General features: G+C 35.4%; 1 protein-coding gene across 1 annotated transcript in view; it reads right to left on the minus strand.

Annotated features, from left to right (window-relative positions):
* The window catches only part of NCAM2 (neural cell adhesion molecule 2), a gene marked incomplete at both ends in the record, with an annotated part of 38,907 nt that extends 26,870 nt beyond the window's left edge, over positions 1-12,037 (minus strand). The window contains 3 exons of the mRNA XM_010169276.1: positions 5,138-5,255; positions 11,601-11,738; positions 11,965-12,037. Coding sequence (XP_010167578.1) covers positions 5,138-5,255; positions 11,601-11,738; positions 11,965-12,037 — 329 coding nt within the window. The remainder of the gene's footprint in view (positions 1-5,137; positions 5,256-11,600; positions 11,739-11,964) is intronic.
* Between the last annotated feature and the right edge of the window lie 1,940 nt (positions 12,038-13,977).

Raw genomic sequence — 13,977 nt, forward strand, 5'->3', positions numbered from 1 at the left:
TGGTCAACGTTCTGGAGGGAAGGGATGCCATCCGGAGGGACTTTGACAGGCTTGAGAGGTGGGCCTGTGCTAACCTCATGAAGTTCAACAAGGTCAAATACAAGGTTCTGCACCTGGGTTGGGGCAATCCCAAACATAAATACAGGCTGGGTGATGAGTGGATTGAGACCAGCTCCGAAGAGAAGGACTTGGTGGTAGTGGTGGATGAGAAGTTCGACATGAGCCGGCAATGCACACTTGCAGCACAGAAGGCAAACTGTGTCCTAGGCTGCATCAAAAGAATCACAGCAAGTAGGTGGAGGGAGGTGATTGTCCCCCTCTGCTCTGGTCTTGTGAGGCCCCACCTGGAGTACTGCATCCAATTCTGGACCCCCCCAACACAAGAAAGACATGGAACTGTTAGAACAAGTCCGGAGGAGGCCACGAGGATGATCTAAAGGCTGGAGCACCTCTCCTATGAGGACAGGCTGAGAGAGTTGGGGCTGTTCAGCCTGGAAAATGGAAGGCTTTGGGGAGACCTTATAGCTGCCTTCCAATACTTGAAGGGGCCCACAGGAAAGCTAGGGAGGGACTTTTTACAAAGGCAGGTAGTGATAGAACAATGGTAATGGCTTTAAACTGGAAGAGGGCAGGTTTACATTAGATATTAGGAAGAAACTCTTTACTGTGAGGGTGGTCAGACACTGGAACAGGCTGCCCAAGAAAATTGTGGATGCCCGCTCCCTAGAAGTGTTCAAGGCCAGGCTGGATGAGGCTTTGAGCAACCTGGTCTAGTGGAAAGTGTCTCTGCTCGTGGCAGGGGGGTTGGAACTAGAAGATCTTTAAGGTCCCTTCCAACCCATACCAATCTATAATTCTATGATTCTACATAAATAATGGCTGTGTTTTCTGTAGGACTATTCATATGAGTAAGGACTTCCAGTTCATGACCTATGCATTTGGTTCTTTGTCTTTCAATCCTGGTTAATTTAATTCCATTTCAGTATTGCATCTCTGAAGGTTATGATTTACAGTAACGTAAAATCTGCTTCAATAGAGGTATCAGTTAAGCAGTGAAAGAATTGGATTCTCTTGGTCCATGAAATATCAACAAAGTATATATGCATATTAAATAGAGCAGCATCTAAACCTTGCTGACATTTCTTCTTTGGTAGGTATTTCAAACTGACTAATTTTTAAGTGAACTAAAGCATTTTTTAAGAAAACTTGATGCATTAGTTCACTTGCCTCCATTTTAAATTGACAAAAACTTAAATATTGTCAGCACCTGGAAATTAAAAGGATCGATATAAACAGTTACATTTTTACCATATTAGATATTATGTAAAAGAGTTTAAAGCTTGAAACTACTTTTTTTGCCCAGATCTTGCTTACAGTCAACAGAGAGGGGTATATAAGCCACCTCAACACTACCATCATTTGGTTTTAAAAATAGAGTCATTTTTTATGCCCTAGGCTGAAGCTGACGTGTTAAATCAGTTCACAGGAAACTAAAAAGGAAATGAGAAGAGAGATTCAAGAGAATTTATTTTATAATTGACTAAAATATTAGTGATTGTAAGGAAGGTAAGACTACACAATGATAGATACAACTTATGCAGGCTTTGCTAAAGATACTTCAAGAGAGCGAATGTGAGATTTTTAGTGACAGTACAGGCAAGAAAGACACGAGAACACTGAACTGTGTATAAAACAGTTCCTCAATCTTGATGAATCACCTGAACAGGTGTGGATGTACTTTCAATACAATATAATGAAAACCTTCCATCAGAATGGAGTAGAAATCATTCCCATCCTTTTTATCAGGGCTTTTCCTCAGCTCTCCAGTGCGGGAACTCAAATCATGGACTCTGCTACACGATCAATATGATCAAGCAAGAAGCCATTTATTTGTTCTAATACAGTTATATTTATACCCCAAAACTAATGAAATCACCCACACCCGTTAACATGTTATTGGCCCTTCACTCGCAGCACGAGCAGTTCACATGCCCCTAATTGGCTGACGGACTTTGCCTGCATCCCTTCCTGTTTGCTTGCCAGGGTACATCTTTTGGATACACTTCAAGGTTCCTCTCTGGGGCCTTGTTGATGCAGGTGCTTCTCATATCTCCAGACATGTATCCTTTCAGTTCCCACAGGTCTCTCAGGGTATGCCAATACACATTCTCACACTCCCCACAACTCCCCTCTTTTCTTTTTAGAAACAGAAAAACTTAAAACTTAACTTATAAGTATAACTTATCAGTACTTAACAAAAACACAAACCATAAACTTAAAGCTTAACTTATAACTTATCAGAATTTAACAAAAATAAATCTTAACTTATAAGTATAACTTATAGCTTAACTTATATTCTTAAACTGATAAAAGTTATTATTACACACACACTTGGTTATAATGGTTATAATACTTGATCAACTTCAGAATGTCCGTTTGCTCTTAGAAACCCTACACTCCAGAATGCTCAGTACACCTTGGAATGTTTTACCAGGAAACATTATTCTCTGTTGTAATAGTTTGCATCTCCCTGGACTTTTACCTTAGCATAGTTGTGTATTGGGAAAGCAGACTTCCATTAGGTTACTTATTACCCATGCCTGTTTTACGAACGGTTAACTGGAGGCAAATTAAAGAAACTGACTGAACTCACATAGATAAATGGTACAGTTGGAAATAAGATTGAACATGATTCCTATAACTTGCTGTAATGAAAGGTTATAATCCTTCCATAATCAGAATTAACACTTAATAAAATTCAAGATGTAATTCCATTTGTTTATTAAAAAACACATAAAATTGAATTTAATATCAACTTACATCAACATCAAAAAGTACACTAAACAGGATGAAACTGGGAATATGACACCATGGCCATTAATTCTGATAAACACATTCAATTAGGTTTTCAATGGATAACATGCATATTAACAATAGAACAGTCAGTTTTTATAGGCTTTCTTATCACTGACAATCCATTCTAGATTTTTCTTGAAATCAAGAGGTATCATGTTGATCTAGTTTTCTTATGCTTAGTCTAATTTCTAAAAAAAAATAATCTGAAATATTCTAGAAAACTAAGGACTTTATCTTGATTTATCTGCAAGATTAAGCTCAAGGACAAGGATAAGATATCAGCAGATTCTGAATCCTTTTAACTGGCTACCAATATGTGAGTGTAAAGGGACCTGAACAGTTCAGGACAGAGATTTCAGAAATTTGATGCAGATATTTAGTACTGGAATACAATTTATAATCAAGTTTGCTTCCTCCATTAAAAATAACTTAGCTCCCCCATTTTTTTTTCCTTCTTTGCATATCAATAATATTATCCTATCACAGATACCAGGGGTCTTTTCCATCTACCACTTTATAATCTCTCACTCTCAGTAAATAAAAAGGCAAGAATATTTTCTAATGCTGAGAATTTATAGCCTAATAAGACAAACCAAAAAGAAAATGAAAGGAAAAATAAAATAGCCCAACAGGGAAGGGAGGCACATAAGCCAATATTCCTCACTATGAGGTAGTTCCTGAAATAGGAACAGAAGAGAAGCTTTCTCATTTAAGATCCAGTATTCAGTACACAAGCCTGTGAAGCTTTTTAAAAATATTTACAGAAGACATCTAATGAATGGTTTAAAAAAGTCAGTTGCCTCAGGGGCTGGCAAACCAAAAGAAAATCTTTCAGTAGGCTCTGATCAGTAGACATAGACAAGTGTCTCTCAAAGACAGTTAGCCTGCATACATACTGTAATATTTAAAAAAATACTGGAAAAAAAAATACTGGAAAAAAAAGCCCCAAATGTAAACAGAGATATTTACAAACTGTGGAAATTAATGCATTCTTTCTTAACAGCATAAAAAAAATCAATGTTGCTTGTGTTACAACAAGGTCATTTAGGACACCGGATTTCAGACAACTTTCTAGAATTTTTGACAGATAAGATATAAATTGTAAAAAAATTACTTCAAAGACATCAAATAATCAGAATATTCAACCTTAGCTTGAATTCATTATCAGTTCTTTAATTTGGGTTCTGCATATTTTGGTTTTTTTTTTCCTTCTCTTCACTAGATTTTGAATTCTAAGCCATGTTAAGGAATTAACTTTGCATTCTATTTATTTACATCTGAGATTCAAATTGCACGTGAGAAAAAAATTGACTTGTGGCATGTTAAGATAAAGCTGTCAGTCAAATGAAGCTAACATTTAAAATGAATTTAATATTGTTGAAAAATTCCAAAGGAGATTAAGAATTGATGGAAATCCCTTCTATGTCCTTTTTTAAAACGCTGTGACCTTTTAATTTACATGAAATAACACATTTTGATGCAAATTATTCAGGTCTAAAATAGAAACGTGCACTGGTGTGAGGAGTTTGAGATACTTTATAGCCCAGGACTGATGAATATCTTTGTTAAAATCAAAAGAATATACAGTGTACAGATATTTAAATTTTTACAAATGTTATGATAAGTGTTCCCAAGAAACATGACTATACTATGTTCATGTAATTGATATAATAAAAAAACACACATGAATTTTAAAATCAGTTCCATTTTCAAAACATACTACTTTTTAAAAATTACATAAAATACACTTGAAACTTATTCAATTGCCATATACTGCAGGTGTCTAAAGCCATACCACCTTCTGAATCTGAATCGCTATTTCAAATAGTGAGTTAGGGTTAGAATCTATTTTTACAGAGAGGGAAAGTGTTATCTTTGTTATGAGTATTGCTGATCTATATTGGATATTAATTTATGGGACAACTGCATACATTTTTACCTGATCCATTCATGTGCAAAAGTTGTGAAATTTTTGCTTCTACTGTTTTTGACATATGGACTCATTGCTTCCCCTCAAATATGAAGAACTCACGTCAATATGGTATTTTAGTTACTTTTTATATTTATCCCACTTGCTGGTAACCTAAGTGCAATTGAATTTATGCGAGTTCATTAACTTGTTAATGCTGAATCTAGCTTTAGAAGTTAGAACAGAAATAGACAGCAAATGCTCTTAAAATTTAGTAAAGAAATTAAGGTTGCACAGCTTAACAGACTGTGATAGAAAATTGTGACACATTAAAACAATGTGCTCTGATACACAAAACTGTATTAAACTTACCTATACCAACTGATTTCAGGTGGAGGTGATCCAGTGGCTCTGCAGAAGAAAGTTATTGCCTCTCCACGATCTGCAGTGGCATTAAAGGATTTCTGTAGCAGAGTAATTGCAGGGGGAACTAAAATATAAAATGTGATGTCCTATTAGTAGAAAAGTAAACTATTTGATGTGTTTCCAGAGAAATTTAAAGCACAGAATAGGATTCTTTGATAATTTTGGAATTTCTGGTTCTGCTTAGGGATCGAGTTACAATATGAATCATTGTTATTAGTGTTTCTTTACTTCTCTTAAATACAAGATTTTTAATGCTATCAAGACATTTATAACCTTTTTTTTCACTAGAATTAATTTTTTTAAGTGTTTTTCAGCAGTTCTTCCATTTTCTTACAGAACATTTTAACGTGACTGAAGTTGTACCTAGCATGTATAAAACACAATAGAGTTATACTTGGCACTAATTTAACTATCTCAAATAAAAATGTACCTCTAGTCTTTTTTCTCTTTCATTCAATTATAAAGCTGACATACAACTAGGTACTGAGGTCAGAGAGTGCTTTTAACACAGATGTCATTATGTATTAGTCTTTATTATGCATATTTAATTCTTTTTACTGAACTCCTGCATATTTCCTGGGCAGGAGTATCACCAGCTTCAAAGGTGAAATGTCAGAGAATGAAATTGATACAATCTATTTTTGGAAATTGTATTCAATTTCAACACAATTACAAAAATTGTAATTGTGTTCTGAGAGTGACAAATTTGGTCTGTTCCTGATGGGATTAAGTCATTACTAAAATTGTAACAGACAATCTCTTCCCAACAGAAAAAAATATCAATAATATTTAAGACAGAACAATTTACATGCTGATATTTATTATTTCTGATAATATGGTAATTTTAAGGCAGCTATCCCAAATATGTTTCCATTAACTGTCAAGCAAATAAACAAATAAAAACAATCCCAGCAGACTGGAAGGAAGAGAATATGTGGAAAAAATAATGTCAGGGAAAGTGAGAGGAAAGGGAAAAAAACATTAAGAGCTTCATAAAATATATATCTCTGTTAGCAAGAACATACTGTCATCAGAGTGACTCAGTTATCCTTTTCAGGTTTAACTTTCACTAGAGAAAAGGAGAAACAGTCAACTGCAATGAATTTGGTTTTGGCTTTCCATTGCACTTCCATGTTTTTCTCACAAACTGTTGAGAATCAGCTTCAGTTCCTTTGCACCAAATATTCTAGCTTTAATATTCTATTTCAGAAGCCTTTCAAGCTTCTGAACCTTAAATATATCAAATTATTTAAAATAATGTACCATTATTATCAATGATCAGTTTGTAAATGTTGTTACATACTTTCCACGCTTTTTAATGGTGTGCTGAAATTTAAGCATTTCACAGATCACTTCTTTCCTATCTGAAATTGCATGGGCCATTACTCAGCATACAAAAAAACCTTCTGTTGTGCATTATCTTCCATGAAGAAAATGTCAGTTAGAAAACCTTAGATACATTTTAGACATTTTGCAGTGTGTTCTAGTGTCTACAGCTGAAAATATGTACCCAGTAATATTAGGGGATTAAACAATTCTTTGCCATCAGTAGCAAGCTCTTCACTGCTCACAACTAAGAACTACAGGACTGTAACTCGGTCCAGCACATTACTTAAGTGTTTCAGTCTTCCAAGGGATACTGCAATGACAATGAAATGAAATATTAGTTTCCTTTTCAAAAGTCAAATTTTATTTTTCATTTTTCTCCTCATTCGTTCTGGGAAGAGATCTGTTTATCTTTGGTTCTGTTCTTGTATGTACGTAGGATGAAACTAAAGTGTGCACCTAAAAGAGGAAAAAACAAATGAAGCTAATCTGGCAAGTCTCTCACATTTCAAACTTCAAGAAAAATGGTAAAATTCTGTCACATTTAAGTGAAAATAATTCTTTTTTATCTATGTCAGTAAGGTCAGGAAGTCTATCCAATTTAAGGAACTTCCCAGACAGCAAAAAAACCTTAAAGAAATAAACCTATTAAGCCCATTTACCAAGAGACAGAGAGAGAGAAAAAAAAGAGGAAAAAAAAAATTTGTTTTCCAGAGGACTTTAAAATTCTTTAGTTCTTTTTCATACTAACCAGTTTGGGTTTTGTTTTTTTTTATAAAAACCTGCCATTTAGACCTCGCTGTAAATATGAGTAGATAAGAAATGTTTCAAAAAGTTCAGTATTGAGAGCACAAAAAATACCTAAAGATTAGATTTTGAAGAGAGAACTCAGCTCAAATGTATTTTAATTTATTATCCATTATAAACCCCCAAAGATTTCCATACATTAGCAACTACATTTTACATATCAAACTTTGTTCTAAGATTTACTTTTAACTATTTTTGAGTAAATTTGTATTCTGTTCATATGTAATATTTAAAACATTATACAAAAAAGCAACCAATATAATGAATAGGCAGCTAAAACTAAAGAGGTTTTCTAACATTTACTTATTTACTTTAGGGTGTTTTCACACTTTTTTATGTTAAGTCTGTCTCACAATGACTTCTTTCTTATCTGAAATTGCCTAAGCAACAGACTGAATATGGAAATACCATGTCACCAGAGCAATGAACCTCTAAATATGTGGGACAATAATGTAGGCTAACAGATTTTAACAATTCCTCTGCAAATTTACATTTTTTTTCTTTCACATAGGTTAGCACAGTCTTGCATCACTACCCAGAATACTGAATATAACTTTCAATTTTTTTTATTTTACAGCTTTTAGTTTTTAAAACTATGTGCATGTGACCTGAGTCATAACTGTTGCTATGATCAGCTAGTTTGGACACTAGTATAGTAAAGAACATACTCTACTATGGTCTGATATAAATACTATCCATTTCACAGCATCACAGAATTTCCTAGATTGAAAAAGACCTTTAAGATTGTCCAGTCATTAACCTAACACTGACAGGTCTCCAGCTAAACCATTTCCCTAAGCACTATGTCTAGACACCTCTCAAATATTTTCAGGGCTGGGGACTCCACCACTGCCCTGGGCAACCATTCCAATGCCTGATAACCCTTTCAGTAAAGAAATTCTTCCTCAAATCCAATCTCAACTGCCCTTGGTGCAACTTGAGGCCATTTCCTCTTGTCCTACCAGCTACAGTGCCTATTTCACCTCTTCCGTCTTTATTTACATCTCTCCCAGATGTAAATTAGCCAATGCTATGTCAATGAGCTTAGCATCCAGATGGAGTCAAGAATGGAAGGAATGTTTTTAAAATACACATTGATTTTGTTAATTCCTTCTCTTCAAAATGAGATACATCTCTACAACATTATCTTTATGTGTAGTTATAAGTGCCCACAATTTATCCCCAAGATTAGACTATTTTAAATTTATATCATGGTTGCAAAACAAGAGATTTCCTTTTTCATATAATAAATTTATAAAAAAAAATTCTGCTTACTACTCCACTAAAAATAAAAAATGCCTAAAGTCACATAGTTGTACGTTCTTAAGAAGTTATTGTTAATAAGGAAAATAATAACATTCCATCCAGGTATATAAAAAAGTTCAATTCATTTCCACTTAGTCACATCACCTGCACATGCTGCTTCATCAACTGTGAAAATTTCTGCTACTTAGGTAGGTAAATATAGGTACAGCCACCTAACTTCAAGAAAAGAAAGAACTAATTTTTGCAATATGTTCTTAAATCATTCAGGGAGTGGCTTTTCAACATTTTTTTTTGGTGGTTGCAAGGTCTAATCCTTCATTTTACAGTAATAATTTTAGTGGTGATTAATTTTTCTTGCTTCCACATAGCACAAGAAAGCATTCTATAGGCAAGTATCATCCACATGGGCAGAGATGACCTAGTTATGACCAAAATGGCCCAAGAGGGAGCTTACCTAGATTTAATTTTTTTCTCTTCAAGGATTTGCTCGCATACCATCTACCTCTGAGAGACTGGTCTTCATGAGCTTGCTGTAAGGCTGAGGTGCTCTCAGTTTCTCACAGTGTTTTTCCATTCTCTCTGTCCTCCCTTTTTAGGGTGAGGCAGAGAAACAGTAAAGTACTTGTTCACAGAAGAGGTGATATTAGTTCAAATCTTTGCTCTAAATCACAGGACACAGGGGTCACCTGCACCATGGATAATTCTCTAACTAGAGGGCAATGACTAAAACGATAGCTAATAGTTTAAATTAAATCTTCATCACTAGTCTTGTAAAAGGGTATCTGAGATTTCACACAGTTCTAACGTAGTTTCCTTTTTTGAATAAAGTATGTATTAGCATTGGAACAAATAATATTTGCAGAAATAGAAATATCAACTCTTGTATATAATAAAGACACTTATAAAGGAACATACTCATATACTGTTTGCAGTAGAGAAACATCATACATGGAGAATTCTGCTACTCTCAAAATAAATCAGCAAAGCTACAACAATATCAGACCCTATATTCCTCCTGAAAATATATTTCCACTGTAAACTCTAAATACATATGTGAGGGCCAGGATTAATATTATTGAATTAATTATTAATCTCATAATTCTCTATATTCGCCTCTCCTAGACTCTCACAAAAACTTAAAATTTTTAAAATGGAAAATTATGAGTTATGTAGCATCCCAGCTCTCCCAAAGTATTCCTATTTAGAATCATAGAAACATAGAATATCAGGTTGGAAGGGACCTCAAGGATAATCTGGTCCAACCTTTCTTAGTAAAAGCATGGTCTAGACAAGATGGTCCAGCACCCTGCCCAGCCAAATCTTAAATGTGTCCAAGGTTGGGGAATCCACCACTTCCCTGGGGAGATTATTCCAATGGATGATTGTTCTCATTGTAAAAAAATCTCATCTTCTGTCCAATCAGAATTTCACCAGAGGTAATTTGTACCCATCACCCACCATCTTTTTCATGTGATTCCTTGTAAAAAAGGAGTCTTCATATTCTTTGTAGCCACCCTTTAAGTACTGGTGTTGAGGTCTCTCCTTAGCCTTTGTTTCTCAAGGCTGAACAAGCCCAATTCTCTCAGCCTTTCCTTATAGGGCAGGCTTCCCATCCTTTGATCACCCTTTGATCACAAGACGATCATCCTCTGATCACCTTTTCTGGACCCTCTCCAGCCTGTCCACATTCTTTTTGTATAGCAGGGACCAAAACTGGGCACAGCATTCCAGATATAGCCTGCCAAGTGCTGAGTAACATGGGATAATAACTTCCTTATGTCTGCTGGTGAAGCCCTTGATGCAACCCATCATCCTGTTGGTTTTCTTTGCCACAGCGCACTGTTCACTCATACTGAGCTGCCTGTCCACCAAGACCTCTAGATCACTTTCCACAGCATTGTTCCCCAGCTGGGTAGATCCCAGCCTGTGCTGCACTCCTGGATTTTTTCCCAGGTGCAAGACCTTATATTTGTCTTTGTTGAATTTCATAAGGTTCCTGTCAGCCCACTCTTCCAGCCTATCCAGGTCGTCCTGCAGGGTGGCTCTCCCTTCCAAAGTGTCCACTTTCCCACTCAGTTTGGTATCATCAGCAAACATCACCAGAGTACACTTGATCCCATAATCCAGATCACTTATGAATATATTAAATGGTGTTGGGCCAAATATAGATCCCTGGGGCACCCCACTTGTGTCAGGTAGCCAGTTTCAAAAGGAGTTATTTATCACCATGTTGCCAAGAAGGACCAGTCAGGGACAAAGTATTTAAAACTCAGACCCTGATAGGAATGATGGCAATAGTTTCATTGAAAAACTGGCATTAAACAGAATGTGTAGAAAGAAAATGCCCTTTATGAACTGTGCCCTTTCCAGACAATATATGAAAGATATATTTGCTTTTCAACAGGTCAGCCCTGAATTTGACAGGTTGAGTTAAATACTCCATCTTGTCTTAATCCATTCATATTCCTTCTTAGAGATTTATTATAAAATTATAAAATGCATAATGCCACTTTTCAGATAACTCATTATATATTTTACTCCTCATAAAAATTAAAATGTTAAAAATCTGTAAGTAATATAGCTAATGTTAATAAAATGTATCTGACTTTTGGGAAAGTTAATAAAGTATGTACAATGCAGTCAAGATGAATAACTGAAAAATCAAGTGTGTTTTTTTAACAGTAAATGACAAGACACTGAAGAATACAGGGTGAACTGAGCTATATATTATTATCTGAAACTCAAGTCTTGCAGTGATTGTCAATTTTCCATGAAATATTAAAAACAATAAACCAGCTTTTACATATTTATATACACTAATATTATGAAATGCAATGAGTTCTACTTAAACATTATAGTAGATTTTTTTAAAGTATTAAGCAATTATATTTATAGAAAAACAACTATATTAACCAGCTTAATAAGGATTTTTTAGAAGCTGATATATTTTAAAATAGGCATTGATAACCAAGTAAAGCAAAAAGTCAGCTCAACAATTTTTACTCCTTACCATTCACAGTAACAATTATGTCCCGAAAGTCAATTTCTCCTCTGGCTTCCACTCTTCCTTCACATCTGTATACTCCTTCATCACTTTTATTGATGTTAAGAATTTGGAGATTATTGTTTGCTAATACTGCAAATCGATCTAGAAAGGCAAGTAAGAGATTGTGTGGTGTTAGTAAATCAAGACAACATAGAAACACTAACTTAAATGAGCAATATATATGTACTTTCTCTGTACATTCAGGATGGTCATTGACAAAATATTTTTCAATTTAAAAGTAAAATGTCAGCTGACAAATCTGTTTTTTTCCCACTTCAAAATAAATTGCCATTTCCTAAAATTCAATTTTCCATAACTTCCTACTTACTTCGAGAGGTCATCAAATGCAAGTTAAATATATAAATTATTGCAAAATGAATGGAATACTCATTAACACCTACCTACAATATCAAAAAGATTAAAGAGATAGTGAAAAAGATAAACCAAGTGATTTATAACAAAACAAGTAAGAAAATGCTTCTTCCCTCTCTATCTAGATTAACCAAATGTCTCTGTGCCCATTCTGGCACTATGCTTAATCATTTCTCAACTTGCTTGCTTTCTTTCCCTCCTCCTATTCCTTTGCTCACTCAGTACTACTCAGTCAATGATGTATCTGAACCATAGTCTAACACTTCATAGGAATGGGTATAAAGACATAATCTAACAAACCACTCTACCTTCTGCATAGTCCAGCATAAACTGAATTTCAGTAAATTTTTTTAGTAACTTCAGTTCATTGAAAAAATCAGATTCTGAACAAGTGTACATACACTTTCCTTCATATGCAGCAGAAAAAATTATAATCTGCAAGAGTAAACTGAATCTGAACTTAATTTTTCTCTCCTTTTTGTCTGAACTAGTGTATTGGGTTTATGTGGCAAGATGTTGGCAGCAAGAAGGCTGCATGGCGCCATCTGTGAGGAGAAGCTGAGACTGCCCCGTGCCAGACACAGCTGGTTCCATCCAGCTCCAATCGACACCCTGCAGGGCACAGCTGAACCCCACAGCCAAGATGGTGGCACCTCTGGTAAAGTGTGTAAAAGAAAGGGCAAAAAAGACTGTGCAGCAACCGTGAGAGAGGGGAGTAAGAAAAATATGAGAGCAACAGCCCTTCAAGCACCAAGATGAACAAGGCAGAAGGGGAGGAGGTGCTGCAGGCACCAGAGCAGAGATCCCCCTGCAGCCCCAGGAGAGAGCATGGTGGAGTAGGTATCCACATTGCAGCCCATGGAAGGACCATACTGGAACAAGCTTATCCTGAACAACTGCAGCCCATGGGAAGGACCTACACTGGAGCTGTTATGGAACAACCACAACCCCTGTTCCGCATCCCCCTGCACTGCTTAGCAAAGGGGTGGGGGAGGTAGAGGAGTTGACAATGAAAGCGTGAAGTTGAGCCTGGAAAAAAGGAGGGGGGAGATGTTGCTTTAATTTTGTCATTGTTTTTTTACCATCCATGTCTATTTAACAGGCAATAAATTTCATTAATTTTCCCCAATGAAAATCTGTTTTGCCTGTGCTGGTAATCAGTGAATGATCTTCCCGTCTTTATCTTGACCCACAAGCTTTTTCATCTCACTTTCTCCCTCTGTCCTGTTAAGGAGGGGAACCGAGAGAGTGGCTGGATGGGGACCTGGAAGCTGGTCAAGGTCAACCCACCATAACTAGTCATTATTAATGGACTCTTCTGGGTAGAGTTACTTCCTACAGTTCACTGTATGTGGTTTTCGAAAAACCTGTACACTTGTTATTCAGCTGTCTTTTTCATTCCATTTGAACTGGCATCATCCTTTCAGTATTGAAGGATGATGATGTTTACTAGCTTTCAGATTTAAGTAGCAACCAAGTGTCATTTTTTACTTTGCTTTCCTTTTTGATTCTGCTAGATTTTTAAAGCATGCTAGATTTCCCACAACACAAAACTCATATTCCAAAATAGTGATAAACAACACCTGGTAGAAAAAACTTTTATACAGTTATACAGCTAAGAGTCTATTTGTAGAACATATGTGCATACATATTTACAAATAAAAAAGCTTTTTGTCATATGGGTTCTGTTTCATTACCAAGAACTCTATCAGAAAATGAAGAGAAATGTAAAATGAAAATTTAATTATGCTTCACCTGACAGAGATTTACAGGACATCAATGGTCTCAAGTCATGCTTGAACATTAATGCCATTTCACACACTACCATATACAAATTATATCATATTTTTCTTTCCTGTCCCTACACAATTCCCAGAGAGCTGTGCTTCAAAATATTTTGAAAAGGTGAGATCTAGACACTCTTTAAGCATTGGCAACCTTTATTTTTTTTTTATATATATATATATAT

The sequence above is a fragment of the Antrostomus carolinensis genome, unplaced genomic scaffold (genome assembly GCF_000700745.2).
Source record: "Antrostomus carolinensis isolate BGI_N321 unplaced genomic scaffold, ASM70074v2 scaffold17735, whole genome shotgun sequence".
In the NCBI taxonomy this organism is placed as follows: Eukaryota; Metazoa; Chordata; class Aves; order Caprimulgiformes; family Caprimulgidae; genus Antrostomus; species Antrostomus carolinensis.